This window comes from Oncorhynchus keta, unplaced genomic scaffold (genome assembly GCF_023373465.1).
Source record: "Oncorhynchus keta strain PuntledgeMale-10-30-2019 unplaced genomic scaffold, Oket_V2 Un_scaffold_6048_pilon_pilon, whole genome shotgun sequence".
Lineage (NCBI taxonomy): Eukaryota > Metazoa > Chordata > Actinopteri > Salmoniformes > Salmonidae > Oncorhynchus > Oncorhynchus keta.
The window spans coordinates 263027-285579 of NW_026290973.1; the positions used below are offsets into that span (position 1 = coordinate 263027).

General features: G+C 46.0%; 1 protein-coding gene across 1 annotated transcript in view; it reads left to right on the forward strand.

The window, feature by feature from the left end:
• Window positions 1-22553, forward strand: part of LOC118379341 (anoctamin-1) — a 188661-nt gene that overhangs the window by 102147 nt on the left and 63961 nt on the right. Inside the window, exons 12-14 of the mRNA XM_052517188.1 lie at window positions 342-502; window positions 13682-13764; window positions 20204-20281. Coding sequence (XP_052373148.1) covers window positions 342-502; window positions 13682-13764; window positions 20204-20281 — 322 coding nt within the window. The remainder of the gene's footprint in view (window positions 1-341; window positions 503-13681; window positions 13765-20203; window positions 20282-22553) is intronic.

The window sequence follows — 22553 nt, forward strand, 5'->3', positions numbered from 1 at the left end:
ACTACGTCAGTTACCACGATCATTACGTCAGTTACCACGATCATTACGTCAGTTACCACGATCATTACTTCAGTTACCACAATCACTACATCAGTTACCACGATCAATACGTCAGTTACCACGATCACTACATCAGTTACCACGATCATTACGTCAGTTACCACGATCATTACGTCAGTTACCACAATCACTACATCAATTACCACGATCAATACGTCAGTTACCACGATCACTACATCAGTTACCACGATCAATACGTCAGTTACCACGATCCCTACATCAGTTACCATAATCAATCATTACTTCAGGCTGTGTTTATGGTTTGTTCTGGTGTGTTTCAGCCAGGAGATGTGTGATGACAGTCTGAACTTCACGATGTGTCCACTGTGTGATGCGGTGTGTGACTACTGGAAGCTGAGTTCAGTCTGTTCGTTGACTCGAGCCTCTTACCTGTTTGACAACGGAGCTACCACCCTCTTCGCCATCTTCATGTCCCTCTGGGGTATCAACATATATATATAACTACTTTCCCTGCCCATACCTACACCACTATTGCTCCTACCTACTGCCCTACCTACCCCTTCCTGGGCCACCGTACTGCCCCTATCTACCCCATACTGCTCATAACTACCCCATATTGCCTCTAACCACCGCATACTGCCCCCTACTACCCCTATCTACCCCATACTGCTCATAACTACCCCATATTGCCCCTAACTACCCCATATTGCCTCGAACCACCGCATACTGCCCCCTACTACCCCCATCTACCCCATACTGCCCCTTACTACCTCCTACTACAACTACCTACAACCCTACTGTCCTTACCTAACCCATACAGCTGCTACCTAAACTCTAATGTTTACACCTATCCCCTACTGCCCCTAAATAGCCATTACTGCCCCTAAATATGCCCTACTGCCCCGACCTACCCCCTACTGCCCCTAACTATCCCATGCTGCCCCTGAATCCCCCCTACTACAACTACCTAACCCCTAATGACCCTAACTACCCCATACTGCTCATAACTACCCCATACTGCTCATAACTACCCCCTACTGCTCATAACTACCCCCTACTGCCCCTACCTACCCCCTACTGCCCCTACCTACCCCCTACTGCCCCTACCTACCCCCTACTACCCCTACCTAACCCATACAGTCCCTAACTACCCCATAATGGCCCTAACCACCCCCTTCTACAACTACCTACCCCTTCAGCCCCTACGTACCCCCTTCTGCCCCTACCTGCCCCTAACTGACCCCTAACTGCCCCTAACTACCCCCTTACTGCCACTACCCAATCCCTACTACAACTACCTACAACTCTACAGTCCTTACCTAACGCCTACCGCTGAAACCTAACCCTTAATGACCCTACCTACCCCTACTGCCCCTAACTGACACCCTACTGCCCCCTAACTGACACCCTACTGCCCCCTAACTGACACCCGACTACCCCCTAACTGACACCCTACTGCCCACTAACTGACACACTACTGCCCCCTAACTGACACACTACTGCCCCCTAACTGACACTCTACTGCCCCTAACTGACACCCTACTGCCCACTAACTGACACCCTACTGCCCCCTAACTGACACCCCACTGCCCCCTAACTGACACTCTACTGCCCCCAACTAACCCCTACTGCCCCCTAACTACAACTACCTACAACTCTACTGTCCTTACCTGACCCCATACTGCCCCTACCTACCCACGTACTGCCCCTACCTACCCACGTACTGCCCCTACCTGTCCCCTACTGCCCCTACCTACCCCCTACTGATCCTACCTACCCCTTCTGACTCTACCTACCTCGTACTGCCCCTACATATCTTTACTGACCCTACTGCCCATACATACCCCCCTACTGCCTCTACCTGTCCCCTACTTCCCCTACCTACCCACCACTTTCCCTACCTGTCCCCTACTTCCCCTACCTACCCACCACTTTCCCTACCTACCCACGTACTGCCCCTACCTGTCCCATACTGCCCTTGCCTACCCACGTACTTCCCCTACCTGTCCCATACTGCCCCTACCCGTCCCATACTGCCCCGACCCGTCCCATACTGCCCCTACCTACCCACATACTGCCCCTACCCATCCCATACTGCCCCTACCTACCCACATACTGTCCCTACCTGTCCCATACTGTCCCTACCTGTCCCATACTGTCCCTACCTGTCCCACACTGCACCTCCCTGTCCCATACTGCACCTCCTGTCCCATACTGCACCAACCTACCCACGTACTGCCCCTACCTGTCCCATACTGCCTCTACCTACCCACTTCTTGCCCCTACCTGTCCCATACTGCCCCTACCTGTCCTATACTGCACCTACCTACCCACGTACTGCCCCTACCTGTCCCATACTGCCCCTACCTGTCCCATACTGCCCCTACCTGCCCCATACTGTGCCTACCTGTCCCATACTGCCCCTACCTGTCCCATACTGCACCTACCTGTCCCATACTGCCCCTACCTACCCCCTACCTTAACTATCTATCCCCCTTACTCCCCATACATACCCCCTTACTGCATCTACATATCCACTACTAAGTTGACTGTGCTTTTAAATGATGTCATGGCTTTAGAAGCTACTGATATGCTAATTGACATAATTTGAGTCAATTGGAGGAGTACCTGTGGATGTATTTCAAGGCCTACCTTCAAACTCAGTGCCTCTCTACTTGACATCATGGGACAATAAACATAAATCAGCCTAGAACTCATAAACAAATTGTAGACCACAAGTCTGGTTCATCCTTGGGAGCAATTTCCAAACGCCTGAAGGTACCACGTTCATCTGTACAAACAATAGTACGCAAGCATAAACACCATGGGACCACACAGCCGTCATACCGCTCAGGAAGGAGACGTGTTCTGTCTTCTATAGATGAACATACTTTGGTGAGGAAAGTGCAAATCAATCCCATAACAACAGCAAAGGACCTTGTGAAGATGCTGGAGGAAACAGTTACAAAAGTATCTTTATCCACAGTAAAAAGTCCTATATCAACATAACCTGAAAGGCCGCTCAGCAAGGAAGAAGCCACTGCTCCAAAACCGCCATAAAAAAAGCCAGACTACGGTGTTACGAATCCCTTTTGGCCCGACAGTCTAGGGGGGATGGTAATGAGACCCGTAACATAACTCATGCAAATTCTAATAGTGACAAAGTAAAAGTGAGAACGAAATAACTACGACAACAGAAATCTACCGTCAAACCCAAGGTTTATTTGTAAACACACGGTAATGGGGAGGAGCAGGAAAAGGGGCTGAGCTGGACCCAAGGAAAGAAACAATAAGTATTAAAAAAACCTAAGCTAGACTAGCCTACTTTAACAACAGCTAACTAACTAACCAAAAGTACAGTGGGTGGTCTGCCCATTTCTAACTAGCGTATTCAACAAAGTCTACCTATGATTTTCACCTGTGAGGGGAGAAGGAGAGAAAAGAACACAGGATACACACACACACAGACACGGGACACCTGTATCCGTAACAACGGTTTGCAACTGGACATGAGGACAAAGATCTTACTTTTTGGAGAAATGTCCTCTGGTCTGATGAAACAAAAATGGAACTGTTTGGCCATAATGATCATCGTTATGTTTGGAGGAATTAACGGGGAGTCTTGCAAGCCGAAGAACACCATCCCAACCGTGAAGCACAGGGGTGGCAGCATCATGTTGTGGGGGTGCTCTGCAGCAGGAGGGACTGGTGCACCTCACAAAATAGATGGCATCAGGAGGGGGGGAAATTGTGGCTATATTGAAGCAACATCTCAAGACATCAGTCCGAAAGATAAAGCTTGGTCGCAAATGGGTCTTCCAAATGGACAATGACCTCAAGCATACTTCCAAAGTTGTGGCAAAATGGCTTAAGGACAACTAAGTCAAGGTATTGGAGTGGAAATCACAAAGCCTTGACCTCAATCCTATAGAAAATGTGTGGGCAGAACTGAAAAAGCATGTGCAAGCAAGGCCTACAAACCTGATTCAGTTACACCAGCTCTGTCAGGAGGAATGGGCCAAAATTCACCCAACTTATTGTGGGAAGCTTGTGGAAGGCTTCCCGAAATGTTTGACCCAATTGAAACATTTTTAAGGCAATGCTACAAAATACTAATTGAGTGTATGTAAACTTCTGACCCATTGGAAATGTGATGAAAGAAATAAAAGCTGAAATAAATCATTCTCTCAACTATTGTTCTGACATTTCACATTCCTAAAATAAAGTGGTGATCCTAACTGACCTTTTACTAGGATTAAATGTCAGGAATTGTGAAAAACAGAGTTTAAATGTATTTGGCTAAGGTGTATGTAAACTTCAGCTTTCAACTGTATAATAATACTGCCCCTAACTATCCTCTTACTGCCATTAACTACCCACTTACTTACCCCTACCACCCCTACCTGCCACTAACTATCCTCTTACTGACACTAACTACCCCCTTACTTTCCCCTACCACCCCTACCTGCCCCTAACTATCCTCTTACTGCCATTAACTACCCACTTACTTACCCCTACCACCCCTACCTGCCCTAACTACCCCCTTACTTTCCCCTACCACCCCTACCTGCCCCTAACTATCCTCTTACTGCCATTAACTACCCACTTACTTACCCCCTACCACCTACTACCTGCCCTAACTCAATTTCTTACTACTCCCTAACCACCCTACCTGCCCTAACTACCCACTTACTTTCCCCTACCACCCCTACCTGCCCCTAACTATCCTCTTACTGCCATTAACTACCCACTTACTTACCCCTACCACCCCTACCTGCCCTAACTACCCACTTACTTTCCACCTCCAACCCCTACCTGCCACTAACTATCCTCTTACTGACACTAACTACCCCCTTACTTTCCCCTACCACCCCTACCTGCCCCTAACTACCCTCTTACTTACCCCTACCACCCCTACCTGCCCTAACTACCCCCTTACTTACCCCTACCACCCCTACCTGCCCTAACTACCCCCTTACTTTCCCCTACCACCCCTACCTGCCCCTAACTATCCTCTTACTGACACTAATTCACCCTTACTTTCCCTACCACTTCTACCTGCCCCTAACTACCCCCTTACTTTCCCCTACCACCCCTACCTGCCACTAACTACCCCCTTACTTTCCCCTACCACCCCTATCTACCCCTAACTATCCTCTTACTGCCACTAACTACCCCTGTACTTTCCCCTACCACCCCTACCTGTCCCTAACTACCCCCTTACTTCCCCTACCACCCATATCTGCCCCTAACTACCCCCTTACTTTCCCTACCACCCCTATCTGCCCCTAACTACCCCCTTACTTCCCCTACCACCCCTATCTGTCCCTAACTATCCTCCTTACTTCCCCTACCACCCCTATCTGTCCCTAACTATCCTCCTTACTTCCCTTACCACCCCTATCTGCCCCTAACTACCCCCTTACTTTCCCCTACCACCCCTATCTGCCCCTAACTATCCTCCTTACTTCCCCTACCACCCCTATCTGTCCTTTAACTATCCTCCATTTCTACTACCCCTATCTGCTCCCTAACTATCTCTTCCATTTCCCTACCACCCTATCTGCCCTTAACTATCTCTCCATTTCTACTACCCCTATCTGTCCCTAACTATCCTCCTATTTCCCTACCACCCCTATCTGCCCCTAACTATCTCCTTACTTCCATTGCCCCTAACTACCCCTTACTTCCCTACTACCCCTATCTGTTCCCTAACTATCCTCCTCATTTCCCTACCACCCCTATCTGCCCTAACTATCCTCCCCATTTCCCTAACTACCACTTCTATCCCTCCATTTCCCTACTACCCCTATCTGCCCCTAACTATCCTCCTTATTTCCCCTACCACCCCTATCTGCCCTTTGTATCCTCTTACCTCATTTCTACCACCCCTAGGCTACCCCTATCTGTCCCTAACTATCCTCATTTCCCTACCACCCCTATCTGTCCCTAACTATCCTCCCATTCCCCTAACTACCCCCTTACTTTCCCTACCACCCCTATCTGCCCCTAACTATATCTCTCATTTCCCCTAACTACCCTTATTTTTCCCTACCATTTCTATCTGCCCCTAACTATCTCCTCCTTCATTTCCCTAAACTTACCCCTTACTTTTCCCTACCACCCCTATCTGCCCCCTAACTATCCTCCATTTCCCTAACTCCTCCTTACTTTCCGCTACCACCCCTATCTGCCCCTAACTATCCTTCCCATTTCCCTACCACCATATCTGCTCCCTAACTATCCTCCCATTTCCCTACTACCCATATCTGTCCCTAACTATCCCCTATCCTCTCATTTCCCTACCACCCCTATCTGCCCCTAACTATCCTCCTTATTCCCCTACCACCCATATCTGCCCCTAACTATCCTCCTTACTTCCCTACCACCCCTATCTGCCCCTAACTATCCTCCTTATTTCCCTACCACCCCTATCTGCCCCTAACTATCCTCCTTATTTCCCTACCACCCCTATCTGCCCCTAACTATCCTCCCATTTCCCTACCACCCCTATCTGCCCCTAACTACCCCCTTACTTCCCTACCACCCTATCTGCACCTAACTATCTCTCCCATTTCCCTACCACCCCTATCTGCCCCTTTAACTATCCTTCATTTCCTCTACCCCTATCTGCTACCCTTAACTATCTCTCATTTCCCTACCACCCCTATCTTGCCTTTCTTATCTCTCCTACTTTCCTACCACCCCTATCTGCCCCTAACTATCCTCCCATTTCCCTTACCACCCCTATCTGCCCCTAACTACCCCCTTACTTTCCCTACCACCCTATCTGCCCTTAAGTATCCTCCTTACTTCCCTACCACCCTATCTGCCCCTAACTATCCCTTCCCATTTCTACCACCCTATCTGCCCCTAACTACCCCTTACTTTCCCTACCACCCCTACCTGCCCCTAACTATCCTTCACCCCTTTCCCTAATTCATCCCCTTACTTTCCCTACCACCCCTATCTGCCCCTTGGCATCCCTCTTATTTCCCTACCACCCCTATCTGCCCTGGCATCCTTCCATTTCCCTACCACCCTATCTGCCCCTAACTATCCTCCTCATTTCTACCACCCCTATCTGCCCTTAACTACCCCTACTTTTCCCCTACCACCCCTACCTGCCCCTAACTATCCTTCTTACTTCCCTAACTACCCCTTACTTTCCCTACCACCCTATCTGCCCTTAATCTGTATCCTCCTTACTTCCCTACCACCCCTATCTGCCCCTAACTATCCTCCTTACTTCCCTACCACCCCTATCTGCCCCTAACTATCCTCCTTACTTCCCTACCACACCTATCTGCCCCTAACTATCCTCCTTATCTCCCCTACCACCCTATCTGCCCCCTAACTACCCCTTACTTCCCTACCACCCCTATCTGCCCCTAACTATCCTCCCATTCCCCTACCACCCCCTATCTGTCCCTAACTATCCTCCCATTTCCCTACCACCCCTATCTGCCCCTAACTATCCCCTTCCATTTTCCCTACCACCCCTATCTGCCCCTAACTATCCTCCCATTTCTACCACCCCTATCTGCCCCTAACTACTTCATTTCTACTATTTCTACTCTGCCCCTAACTATCCTCCATTTCTACCCCTAACTATCCTCCTCATTTCCCTACCCTATCTGCTCCCTAACTATCTCCTCTCATTTCCACCTTACTTATCTATCTGCCCATAACTATCTCCTCCTTACTTCCCTACCACCCCTATCTGCCCCTAACTATCCTCCTTACTTCCCCTACCACCCCTATCTGCCCCTAACTATCCTCCTTACTTCCCCTACCACCCCTATCTGCCCCTAACTATCCCCCCTCTTTTCCCCTACCACCCATATCTGCCCCCAACTATCCTCCCATTTCCCTACCACCCCTATATGCCCCTAACTATCCTCCTTACTTCCCTACCACCTCTATCTGCCCCTAACTACCCCTTACTTCCCTACCACCCTTATCTGCCCCCTAACTATCCTCCTTACTTCCCCTACCACCCCTATCTGCCCCTAACTATCCTCCATTCCCTAACTATCCTCCTTACTTCCCCTACCACCCCTATCTGCCCCTAACTATCCTCTTACTTCCCCTACCACCCCTATCTGCCCCTAACTACCCCTTACTTCCCCTACCACCCTATCTGCCCCTAACTATCCTCCTTATTCCCCTACCACCCATATCTGCCCCCAACTATCCTCCTTATTTCCCTACCACCCCTATCTGCCCTAACTATCCTCCTTACTTCCCCTACCACCCATATCTGCCCCCAACTATCCTCCCATTTCCCTACCACCCCTACCTGCCCCTAACTATCCTCCTTCTTCCCCTACCACCCATATCTGCCCCTAACTATCTTCCTCATTTCCCTACCACCCTACCTGCCCCTAACTATCCCTTCCTTATTTCCCTACCACCCCTACCTGCCCCTAACTATCCTCCTTATTCCCTACTACCCCTAATCTCCCCATTTCCCTACCACCCCTATGTGCCCCTAACTATCCTCCTTACTTTCCCCTACCACCCCTAACTTCCTCCTTACTTCCCCTACCACCCCTATGTGCCCCTAACTATCCTCCTTACTTCCCCTACCACCCCTATCTGCCCCCAACTATCCTCCTTACTTCCCCTACCACCCCTACCTGCCCCTAACTATCCTCCTTACTTTCCCTACCACCCATATCTGCCCCCAACTATCCTCCTTACTTCCCCTACCACCCCTATCTGCCCCTAACTATCCTCCTTACTTCCCCTACCACCCCTATCTGTCCCTAACTATCCTCCTTACTTTCCCTACCACCCATATCTGCCCCCAACTATCCTCCTTACTTCCCCTACCACCCATATCTGCCCCCAACTATCCTCCTTACTTCCCCTACCACCCCTATCTGCCCCTAACTATCCTCCTTACTTCCCCTACCACCCCTATCTGCCCCCAACTATCCTCCTTACTTCCCCTACCACCCATATCTGCCCCCAACTATCCCCCTTACTTCCCCTACCACCCCTATCTGCCCTAACTATCCTCCCATTCCCCTACCACCCTATCTGCCCTAACTATCCTCCTTACTTCCCCTACCACCCCTATCTGCCCCCAACTATCCTCCTTACTTCCCCTACCACCCATATCTGCCCCCAACTATCCTCCTTACTTTCCCTACCACCCCTATCTGCCCCTAACTATCCTCTCATTTCCCTACCACCCCTATCTGCCCCTAACTATCCTCCCACTTCCCTATCTGCCCCTAACTACCCCTTCTTCCCCTACCACCCTATCTGCCCTTAACTATCCTCCCATTTCTACCACCCCTATCTGCCCCTAACTATCCTTCCCACTTCCCCTACCACCCCTATCTGCCCCTAACTATCCTCCTTTTCCCCTACCACCCTATCTGCCCCTAACTATCCTCCTTACTTCCCTACCACCCATATCTGCCCCTAACTATCCTCCTTACTTCCCTACCACCTCTATCTGCCCCCAACTATCCTCCTTACTTCCCTACCACCTCTATCTGCCCCTAACTATCCTCCCACTTCCCTACCACCCCTATCTGCCCCCTAACTATCCTCCCCATTCCCCTACCACCCCTATCTGCCCCTAACTATCCTCCTTATTTCCCTACCACCCCTATCTTCCCTAACTATCCTCCCATTTCCCCTACCACTTTAACTGTCCTTAACTGACCCCTTATTTCTACTACCACCCCTAACTGTCCTTTAACTACCTTCCTTATTTCTACTACCACTAACTATCTGTCCCTAACTATCCTCCTATTTCTACCACCCCTAACTATCCTCCTTCCCATTCCCCTACCACCCCTATCTGCCCCCTAACTATCCTCCTTACTTTCTACCACCCCTATCTGTCCCTAACTACCCCCTTACTTCCCCTACCACCCCTATCTGCCCCCAACTATCCTCCTTACTTCCCCTACCACCCCTATCTGCCCCTAACTATCCTCCTTACTTCCCCTACCACCCCTATCTGCCCCTAACTATCCTCCTTACTTCCCATACCACCCCTAACTGTCCCTAACTACCCCCTTACTTCCCTACCCTAACTGTCCTTTAACTATCCTCCCATTCCCTACCACCCCTATCTGCCCCTAACTATCCTCCTTACTTCCCCTACCACCCCTATCTGCCCCTAACTATCCTCCCATTCCCCTACCACCCCTATCTGCCCCTAACTATCCTCCTTACTTCCCCTACCACCCTATCTGCCCCCAACTATCCTCCCATTTCCCTACCACCCATATCTGCCCCAACTACCCCCTTACTTCCCCTACCACCCCTATCTGCCCCTAACTATCCTCCTACTTCCCCTACCACCCCTATCTGCCCCCAACTATCCTCCCCATTTCCCTACCACCCATATCTGCCCCCAACTATCCTCCTTACTTTCCCTACCACCCCTATCTGCCCCTAACTATCCTCCTTACTTCCCCTACCACCCCTATCTGCCCCTAACTATCCTCCTTACTTCCCCTACCACCCTATCTGCCCCTAACTACCCCTTACCCCTACCACCCCTATCTGCCCCTAACTATCCTCCTTACTTCCCCTACCACCCCTATCTGCCCCTAACTATCCTCCTTACTTCCCCTACCACCCCTATCTGCCCCTAACTATCCTCCTTACTTCCCCTACCACCCCTATCTGCCCCCAACTATCCTCCTTACTTCCCCTACCACCCCTATCTGCCCCTAACTATCCTCCTTACTTCCCCTACCACCCCTATCTGCCCCTAACTATCCTCCTTACTTCCCCTACCACCCCTATCTGCCCCTAACTATCCTCCTTACTTCCCCTACCACCCCTATCTGCCCCTAACTATCCTCCTTCCTTCCCCTACCACCCCTAACTGTCCCTAACTACCCCCTTACTTCCCCTACCACCCCTATCTGTCCCTAACTATCCTCCTTACTTCCCCTACCACCCCTAACTATCCTCCTTACTTCCCCTACCACCCCTATCTGCCCCTAACTATCCTCCTTACTTCCCCTACCTACCCCCTTTCATAACAATCAGGAATCGGTATCTTTGGACGCCGATTTAGTCATTTTTTAAAAATTATTTTATTTTATAATATTATTTTATTTAACTAGGCAAGTCGGTTAAGAACACATTATTGTTTCAATGACGGCCTAGGAACAGTGGGTTAACTGCCTGTTCAGGTGCAGAACGACAGATTTTTACCTTGTCAGCTCAGGGATTCAATCTTGCAACCTTACAGTTAACTAGTCCAATGCTCTAACCACCTGCCTCACGAGGAGCCAGCCTTTACGTGAATGCAGTAAGAAGCCAAGGTGAGTTGCTAGCTGGCATTAAACTTATCTTATAAAAAACAATCAATCAATCATAATCACTAGTTAACTACACATGGTTGATGATATTACTAGTTTATCTAGCGTGTCCTGCGTTGCATATAATCTGTGCGGTGCGTATTCGCGAAAAAGGACTGTCGTTGCTCCAACGTGTACCTAACCATACACATCAATGCCTTTCTTAAAATCAATACACAGAAGTATATATTTTTTAAACCTGCATATTAGCTCAAATAAAGGTTAGCAGGCAATATTAACCAGGTGAAATTGTGTCACTTGTCTTCGGGGTCAGGGTATATGCAACAGTTTGACCACCTGGTTCATTGAGAACTAATTTGCCAGAATTTTACATAATTATGACATAACCTTGAAGGTTGTGCTATGTAACAGCAATATTTAGACTTATCCGTTAGATAAAATAGGGAACGGTTCAGTATTTCACTGAAAGAATAAACGCTTTTGTTTTCTAAATGATATTTTCCGGATTCGACCATATTTGACCTAAGGCTCATATTTCTGTATGTTATTATGTTATAATTAAGTATATGATTTGATAGGGCAGTCTGACTGAGCGATGGTAGGCACCAGCAGGCTCGTAAGCATTCATTCAAATAGCACTTTCGTGCGTTTTGCCAGCAGCTCTTCGTTGTGCTCCAAGCATTGCGCTGTTTATGACTTAAGCCTATCAACTCCCGAGATTAGGCTGGTGTAACCGATGTGAAATGGCTAGCTCGTTAGCGGGGTGTGCGCTAATAGCGTTTCAAACGTCACTCGCTCTGAGACTTGGAGTAGTTGTTCCCCTTGCTCTGCATGGGTAATGCTGCTTCGAGTGTGGCTGTTGTCGATGTGTTCCTGGTTCGAGCCCAGGTAGGGGCGAGGAGAGAGGGACGGAAGCCATACTGTTACACTGGCAATACTAAAGTGCCTATAAGAACATCCAATAGTCAAAGGTATATGAAATACAAATCGTATAGAGAGAAATAGTCTTATAATTCCTATAATAACTACAACCTAATACTTCTTACCTGGGAATAATGAAGACTCATGTTAAAAGGAGCCACCAGCTTCCATATGTTCTGAGCAAGGAACTTAAACGTTAGCTTTCTTACATGGCACATATTGCACTTTTACTTTCTTCTGCAACACTTTGTTTTTGCATTATTGAAACCAAATTGAACATGTTTCATTATTTATTTGAGGCTAAATTGACTTCATTGATGTATTATATTAAGTTAAAATAAGTGTTCATTCAGTATTGTTGTAATTGTCATTATTACAAATACATGTAAAAAAAATGGCCGATTAATCGGCATCTGCTTTTTTTTGGGGTCCTCCAATAATCGGTATCGGTATCGGTTTCTTTTGGGGTCCTCCAATAATCTGCAGCGGCTTTTTTGGGGGGTCCTCCAATAATCAGTATCGGTATCGGCTTTTTTCGGTCCTCAATAATCGGTATCGGCGTTGAAAAATCATAATCGGTCGACCTCTACCCACTACTGCTCCTACCGTTCCCTTACCTCCACTGCCTGCCCCCTTACCCTACCTGCCTGCCCCACTGCCTGCCCCCTTACTTCCCCTACCTGCCTGCCCCACTGCCTGCCCCCTTACTTCACCTACCTGCCTGCCCCACTACCTGCCCCCTTACTTCCCCTACCTGCCTGCCCCACTGCCTGCCCCTTACTTCCCCTACCTGCCTGCCCCTACTTTACCCACTACTGCCCCTACCGTTCCCCTACCTCCACTGCCTGCCCCCTTACCCTACCTGCCTGCCCCACTGCCTGCCCCCTTACTTACCCTACCTGCCTGCCCCACTGCCTGCCCCCTTACTTCCCCTACCTGCCTGCCCCACTGCCTGCCCCCTTACTTCCCCTACCTGCCTGCCCCACTGCCTGCCCCCTTATTTCCCCTACCTGCCTGCCCCACTGCCTGCCCCCTTACTTCCCCTACCTGCCTGCCCCACTGCCTGCCCCTTACTTCCCCTACAGCCTGCCCCACTGCCTGCCCCTACTTAACCCACTACTGCCCCTACCGTTCCCCTACCTCCACTGCCTGCCCCTTACTTCCCCTACCTGCCTGCCACACTGCCTGCCACCTTACTTCCCCTACCTGCCTGCCCCACTGCCTGCCCCGACTTAACCCACTACTGCTCCTACCGTTCCCCTACCTCCACTGCCTGACCCCTTACTTCCCCTACCTGCCTGCCCCACCCCCTACTTAACCCACTACTGCCCCTACTTACCAGCAACAAATTAAGCTACCTAGCTTTTAGGGGCTTTGGCCACTGAGAGTTCTAATACATTTCAGGTCCTTTTAACGTATTTGTGTGTGTTTAGCTGCTTTTTTTCTGGAGCACTGGAAGAGGAGGCAGATGTGTCTGAAACATGCCTGGGATCTGACCAGTCTAGAGGACGAGGAGGTAGGACCAGACACACTGACTTAAACGTCATGTTAGCGTTACTAGGGTCATGACCTGCTGCTCTATGATGTCAAGACGTGATACCAGCTCCCCATCTTCGCAGATTATCCTCTTAAACCCGAACACACACACACACCCAAACACACACCCCACACTACACACTGTCATCTCTCAGTCAGCATGCCTATATCAAATCAAATTGTATTTGTCACATGCGCTGAATACAAGCGGTGTAGACCTTATCAGTGTAAACCTTACCATGAAATGTTTACTAAATAAAACAATACCCCTACCTGAGATTGAGTTTTCTTGCCTCTTTGGGATAGGGGGCAGCATTTTCACTTTTGGATAAATAGCGTGCCCAATTTCAACTTCCTGCTACTCATGCCAAGAATATAAGATATGCATATTATTAGTAGATCTGGATAGAAAACCCTCTGACGATTTCTAAAACTGTTTGAATAATGTCTGTGAGTATAACAGAACTTATGTAGCAGGCAAAACCCAGAGGACTAACCATTCAGAAAAAAAACATTGAGGTCACTGTCTATTCAATGATATTCCATTGGGGAACTGGATTTCTCAGGCTTGTTTACAGTTCCTACCGCTTCCACTGGATGTCACCAGTCTTTGGAAAATGGTTGAGGTTATGCATTTGTGAAATGAAGAAGTACGGCTATCTTGAAACAGTGTAACACTGTTGAGAGTTGGGCAAGACTAGAAAAGTAGCGTCAGTTTGTTCTTGACCTGTATTGAAAACAGATAGACCCGTCTTCAATTTGATCGATTATTAACGTTTAAAAATACCTAAAGTTGTATTACAAAAGTAGTTTGAAATGTTTTGGCAAAGTTTACAGGTAACTTTTGAGATATTTTGTATTGAAGTTGCGCAAATTGGAAGCAGTTTTTTTCTGGATCAAACGCGCCAAATAAATTGACATTTTGGATATATATGGACGGAATTAATCGAACAAAAGGACCATTTGTGATGTTTATGGGACATATTGGAGTGCCAACAAAAGAAGCTCTTCAAAGGTAAGGCATGTTTTATATTTTATTTCTACGTTTTGTGTAGTGCCTGCAGGGTTGAAATATTATTTCTATCTTTGTTTACTGTTGTGCTATCATCAGATAATAGCTTCTTATGCTTTCGCCGAAAGGCCTTTTTGAAATCTGACATGTTGGCTGGATTCACAACGAGTGTAGCTTTAATATGGTAACTTACATGTGTGATTTAATGAAAGTTAGAATTTTATAGTATTTTATTTGGATCTGGCGCTCTGCATTTTCCCTGGCAATTGGCCAAGTGGGACATTTGCGTCCCCCTATCCAAGAGAGGTTTTAAACCAGTGAACTGGCTGGATAAAAAGCTGCTTCTAGATCTGTTAAAGAAGCGAGCTGGGTAAAAAGCTGCTTTAGGTAAAGCAGTGGCCTGGCTAAATAAAGAGTTGTTTCAGGGTCTGTTAAAGTAGTGAGCTGGTTAAAGAGATGTTTTAGGGTCTGTTAAAGTAGTGAGCTGGATAAAGAGCTGTTTTAGGGTCTGTTAAAGTAGTGAGCTGGATAAAGAGCTGTTTTAGGGTCTGTTAAAGTAGTGAGCTGGATAAAGAGCTGTTTTAGGGTCTGTTAAAGTAGTGAGCTGGATAAAGAGATGTTTTAGGGTCTGTTAAAGTAGTGAGCTGGATAAAGAGATGTTTTAGGGTCTGTTAAAGTAGTGAGCTGGATAAAGAGCTACTTTAGGGTCTGTTAAAGCAGTGAGCTGGATAAAGAGCTGTTTTAGGGTCTGTTAAAGCAGTGAGCTGGATAAAGAGCTGCTTTAGGGTCTGTTAAAGTAGTGAGCTGGATAAAGAGCTGTTTTAGGGTCTGTTAAAGTAGTGAGCTGGATAAAGAGCTGCTTTAGGGTCTGTTAAAGTAGTGAGCTGGATAAAGAGCTGTTTTAGGGTCTGTTAAAGTAGTGAGCTGGATAAAGAGCTGTTTTAGGGTCTGTTAAAGTAGTGAGCTGGTTAAAGAGTTGTTTTAGGGTCTGTTAAAGTAGTGAGCTGGTTAAAGAGTTGTTTTAGGGTCTGTTAAAGTAGTGAGCTAGCTGGAGAAAGAGATGCTTCTGTATTTGTTATTTTATTGGAATCCCCATTAGCTGTGACAAAAGCAACCTATCCTCTTCCTGTGGTCCACACCATGCAGTAATTGCTCTATATAATACTGCACACTTTCTTAAATTTGGTCTGGATTTGGGGACTGAAAAGACCCCTGGTGGCATATTTGGTGCGGTAAGTGTGTGTGAGAGCTGTGTGTAAGGTGACTATGCAAATAATTTGGAATGTTTAACACATGAGTCTTATAAAAAGAAGAGACTGGAAAGTGTTGTATTTATATTAACCCTCTGATTACAATGAAGAGCAAGATGTGCCACTCTGTTCTGGGGCAGCAGCTGCTTAATTAGGTCTTTCCTTGCAGCACTTAACCACATATCTGGACAATAATCAAGATGAGATAAAACTAGAGCCTGCAGGATTTGCTTTTTTGGAATGTGATGTCAAAAAAAGCAGTGGATCTCTTTATTATGGACAAACCTTTCCCCATCTTTATAACCACTGAATCTATATTATTTGATATGACAGTTTACAAGTGAAGTTAACACTAATTAGTTTAGTTTCCTCTACTTCAACAGCCACACCATTCATTACCAGATTCAGTTGAGGTCTAGAGCTTAGGGAATGATTTGTACCAAATACACTGCTCTTAGGTTTTAGAAATGTTCAGAAGCAGTTTATTACTGGCCACGCTGTGGTTAAGCTCTTCAGGGTCTATTTAAGCAGTGTGCTATCTGCTCCTCGGCACATCACCGACAACCTGAAATGGTCCAGCGCCTCTTCAACCTCAGGAGCCTGAAGGAATTTGGCTTGGCCCTTAAGACCCTCACAAATTTCTACAGATGCACAAATGAGACCATCCTGTCTGACTGTATCACTGTCTTGCATGGCAATTACACTGTCTGCAATTGCAGGACTCTCCAGAGGGTGGCGCAGTCAGCCCAACGCTTTACACTGGGGGCAAGAAGATCTACACCAGGGTCAAGAAGATCATCAAGGACCTCAGCCACCCGTGAATGGCCTGTTCACCACAGTACCATCTAAAAGGCAGAGACAGTACAGTTGCTGTTTTTAAGTCTCTCAGTTTGATTCTCCAGGCCATCAGACTGTTATAGTCAGCACCCTGCCATGACCTTAGTCATTATTTTTTTTATTTCACCTTTAAGGCTTTATTTAAGGCTAGTTGAGAACAAGTTCTCATTTACAAATGCGATCTGGCCAAGATAAAGCAAAGCAGTGTGACAGAAACAACAATAGAGTTACACATGGGATAAACAAACGTACAGTCAACAACACAATAGAAAAATAGAAAGTCTATATACAGTGTGTGCAAATGGCATGAGGTGGTAAGGCAATAAATAGGCTATAGTAGAAAAGTAATTACAATTTAGCAAGTTAACACTGGAGTGATAGAAGTGAAATTGTTGCTACCCTACACTATGTAATTGAACACTGGTCCCTTTAATGTTTACACCCTGTTTTACCCACTTCATATTAATACTAAATCAAAATATAAACGCACCATGTAAAGTGTTGGCCCAATGTTTCATGAGTGGAAATAAAAGGTCCCAGAAATGTTCCATATGCACAAAAAGCTTATTTCTCTCAAATTTTGTGCTCACATTTGTTTACATCCCTGTTAAAGAGCATTTCTCCTTTGCCAATATAATCCATCCACCTGACAGGTGTGGCATATCAAGAAGCTGATTTAACAGCATGGATATTATGATGGCGCCGGAAGAGATGGCTGCCATTTTACGCTCACCTAACCAATTGTGCTTTTGTGTGTGTTTTTTCACACACCCTCTGCCATCCGTCCTATTAGCCAATGTGGAATCATTGGATAACAAAATGGATGATTTAAAAACTGTAATATCTTTTATGTTCAACCAAGTCGTGGCTGAACGACGACATGGATAACATACAGCTGGCTGGGTTTTCGGTCCATCAGCAAAATAGAACAGCTGCCTCCGGCAAGGCAAGGGCTGGTGGTCTGTGTCTATTTGTAAATAACAGCTGGTGCACAAAATCTAATATTAAGGAAGTCTCAAGGTTTTGCTCGCCTGAGGTAGAGTATCTCATGATAAGCTGTAGACCACAGTATTTACCAAGAGAGTTTTCATCTATATTTTTTTGTAGCTGTCTATTTACCACCACAAACCGATGCTGGCACTAAGATGGCACTCAACAAGCTGTATAAGCAAACAAGAAAATGCTCATTCAGAGGTGGCGCTATTAGTGGCTGGGGACTTTAATGCAGGTAAACTTAAATCTGTTTTACCTCATTTCTACCATCATGTTAAATGTGCAAACAGGGGAAAAAAACTCTAGACCACCTGTACTCCACACACAGAAACGCTTACAAAGCTCTCCCTCGCCCTCCATTTGGCAAATCTGACCATAACTGTATTCTCCTGATTCCTGCTTACAAGCAAAAATTATAGCAGGAAGTACTGGTGACTCGCTCAATAAGGAAGTTGTCAGATGACTCAGATGCTAATCTACAGGAATGTTTTGCTAGCACAGACTGGAAAATGTCCCATGATTCTTCTGACGGCATTGAGGAGTACACCGCATCAGTACTGGCTTCATCAATAAGTGTATTTATGGCGTCATCCCCACAGTGACTGTACATGTAAATACCCCAACCAGAAGCAATGGCAATCACAGGCAACATCCACACTGAGCTGCCGCTTTCAAGGAGCAGGACTCTAACCGGGACGGTTAGAAGAAATTCCATGCAAAGCGTCAATGCAGGACTATGATCGAATCGTACCACACCGGCTCGTCGGATGTGGCAGGACTTACAAACTGCAAAGAAGCACAGCTGCGAGCTGCCCAGTGACACGAGCCTACCAGACAAGCTAAATAACTTTTCTGCTTGCTTCGAGGCAAGCAACACTGAGGCATGCATGAGAGCATCAGCTGCTCTGGATGACTGTGTGATCACACTCTCCATAGCCAATGTTTTTATTTATTTTATTTTACCTTTATTTAACCAGGCAAGTCAGATAAGAACAAATTCTTATTTTCAATGACAGCCAGTGGGTTAAATGCCTGTTCAGGGGCAGAATGACCTTGTCAGCTCAGGGGTTTGAACTTGCAACCTTCCAGTTACTAGTCCAACGCTCTAACCACTAGGCTACCCTGCCGCCCTGATGTGAGTAAGACCTTTAAACAGGTCAACATTCACACAGCCGCTGGCCCAGACGGATTACCAGGACAAACCAAGACAGTCATGAAGATGGCACGACAACACCTTTTCCCCCTCAGGAGGAAATGGGTCCCCAGATCCTCAAAGTTCAACAGCTGCACCATCGAGAGCATCCTGACTGGTTCCATCACTGCCTGGTTTAGCAACTGCTTTGGCATCTGACCGTAAGGTGCTACAGAGGGTAGTGCGTACGGCCCAGTACATCACTGGAGCTTCCTGCCATCCAGGACCTATATACTAGGCGGTGTCAGAGGAAAGCACAAAACATTGTGCTACCGCATGTCAAGTGTTACCGGAGTGCCAAGTCTAGGACCAAAATGCTCCTTAACAGCTTCTACCCCCAAGCAATAAGACTGCAGAAAAGTGTATTCAAATGGCCACGCGCACTACTTACGTTTTTACACTGCTGCTACTCGCTGGTTATTATCTATGCATAGTCTCTTCACCCCTACCTACATGTACAAAATACCTCGACTAACTATACCTGCACATTGACTAGGGAACCGGTACCCCATAGCCTCGTTACTAATATTTTATTGTGCTACTTTTAATTATTTTTGACTTTAGATTGTTTGGTAAATATTTTCTTAACTCTTTCTTGAACTGTACTGTTGGTTAAGGGCTTGTAAGTAAGCATTTCACAGTAAGGTCTACACGTTGTATTCGGCGCAGGTGACAAATAAAGTTTGATTTAATTTACCTGATGGGCATGTTTTACCTGATTATTGATAACTGGGTATGTTTGACCTGATTATCTATAAATGAGCATTTTGTACCTTATTTATCTATTAGCTTTGGGGATCCTGAGTGGCGCAAGGGTCTAAGGCACTACAGACCCGGGTTCGATCCTGGGCTGTATCACAACCGGCCGTGATTGGGAGTCCCATAGGGCGGCGCACAATTGGCCCAGCGTCATGAGTGTTTGGCCGGAGTAGGCCGTCATTATAAATAAGACTTTGTTCTAAACTGACTTGCTTTAGTTACATTTTTAAATGTACCTTTAACTGAGCATGTTTGATCTATAAATGGATAATCAACTAGACGTCATTGTTGCACCTTTTAGTGATCGTAGTGTGAGATACAGTATATGTTGTCTGTGTGTTTGTGTGCCTTCAGTGTGTTTGTTTGTGTGTCTCAGGAAACCCCCAGGCCAGAGTATGATCAAATCCTACAAGAGAAGAGACGGAATAAGAGCGGGACAAAAAGGAGGAGTGAGGTATTTATTATAATATCTATATAGATAGAGAGATACAGTGGCTTGCAAAAGTATTCACCTCCCTTGGAATTGTGTTACCTTACAACCTGGAATTAAAATATATATATTTTTTTTTGGGGGGTTGTGTCATTTGATTTACACAACATGCCTACCACTTTGAAAAGGCTAAATATTTTTTATTGTGAAACAAGCAAGAACTAAGACAAAAAAAAACGAACTTGAGCGTGCATGATCTACTTTGTAGAGCAACCTTTTTCAGCAATTACAGTTGCAAGTTTCTTGGGGTATGTCTCTATAAGCTTGGCACATCTAGCCACTGGGATTGTTGCCCATTCTTCAAGCTAAAGTGCTCCAGCTCCTTCAAGTTGGATGGGTTCCGCTGGTGTACAGCATTCTTTAAGTCACACTACAGATTCTCAATTGGATTGAGGTCTGGGCTTTGACTAGGCCATTCCAATACATTTAATTGTTTCCCCATAAACCACTCGAGTGTTGCATTAGCAGTATGCTTAGAATCATTGTCCTGCTGGAAGGTGAACCTCCGTCCCAGTCTCAAAGACTGAAACAGGTTTCCCTCAAGAATTTCCCTGTATTTAGCGCCATCCATCATTCCTTCAATTCTGACCAGTTTCCCAGTCCCTGCCAATGAAAAACATGAGGGATGGTGTTCTCGTGGTGATGAGAGGTGATGGGTTTGCGCCAGACATAGCGTTTATCTTGATGGCCAAAAAACTCTATGTTAGTCTCATTTGACCAGAGGACCTTCTTCCATATATTTGGGGAGTCTCCCACATGCCTTTTGGCAAACACCAAACGTGTTTGCTTAATTCTTTCTTTAAGTAATAGCTTTTTTTCTGGTCACTCTTCCATAAAGCCCAACTCCAATCTCCGCTGCGGAGCTTTGCAGCTCCTTCAGGGTTATCTTTGGTCTCTTTGTTGCCTCTGATTAATATATATATATATATATATAGAGATCATGTGACACTTAGATTGCACACAGGTGCACGTTATTTAACAAATTATGTGACTTCTGAAGGTAATAGATGGCACCAGATCTTATTTGGGGGCTTCATAGCAAAGGGGGTGAATACATATGCACGCACCACTTTTCAATTTTATTATTTTTTTTATTTCGCTTCACCAATTTTGACTATTTTGTGTATGTGTGTCCATTACATGAAATCCAAATAAAAAGCCATTTAAATTACGGGTTGTAATGCAACAAAATAGGAAAAACTCCAAGGGGAATAAATACTTTAGCAAGGCACTGTATATAGACATAGATTGATATATACTGTAGATATAGTTATTTATAGATAGAGATATATATATATATATAGAGCGAGACTACCGGTCAAATGTTTTAGAACACCTACTCATTCAAAGGTTTTTCTTTATTTTTACTATTTTCTACATTGTAAAACACACATTATGTACTAACCAAAAAAGTGTTAAACAAATCAAAATATATTTTATATTTGAGATTCTTCAAATAGCAACCCTTTTGTCTTGATGACAGCTTTGCACACTTGACATTCTCTCAACCAGCTTCATGTAGCACCAACTACCTCATGAAGCTGGTTGAGAGAATGCCGAGCAGAGCTGTCATCAAGGCAAAAAAACTTATTTTTATATAAAATATAAAATCTGTTTTTATTTAACACTTTTTGATTGCTACATGGTTCCATGTGTGTTATTTCATAGTTTTGATGTCTTCACTATTATTCCACAATGTAAAAATAAAGAAGAACCCTTGAATGAGTGGGTGTCTCCAAACTATTGACTGGTACTGTAAGTATATATGGTGTGTGTTAGCATACAGGTGTGTGTTAGCGTACAGGTGTGTGTTAGCATACAGGTGTGTGTATTGTGTGGTAGTGTACAGGTGTGTGTTAACGTACAGGTGTGTGTATTGTGTGGTAGTGTACAGATGTGTGTTAGCGTACAGGTGTGTGTTAGCATACAGGTGTGTGTATTGTGTGGTAGTGTACATATGTGTGGTAGCATACAGGTGTGTGTTAGCATACAGGTGTGTGTATTGTGTGGTAGTGTACAGATGTGTGTTAGTATACAGGTGTGTGTATTGTGTGGTAGTGTACAGATGTGTGTTAACGTACAGGTGTGTGTATTGTGTGGTAGTGTACAGATGTGTGTTAACGTACAGGTGTGTGTATTGTGTGGTAGTGTACAGATGTGTGTTAGCGTACAGGTGTGTGTTAGCATACAGGTGTGTGTATTGTGTGGTAGTGTACAGGTGTGTGTTAGCGTACAG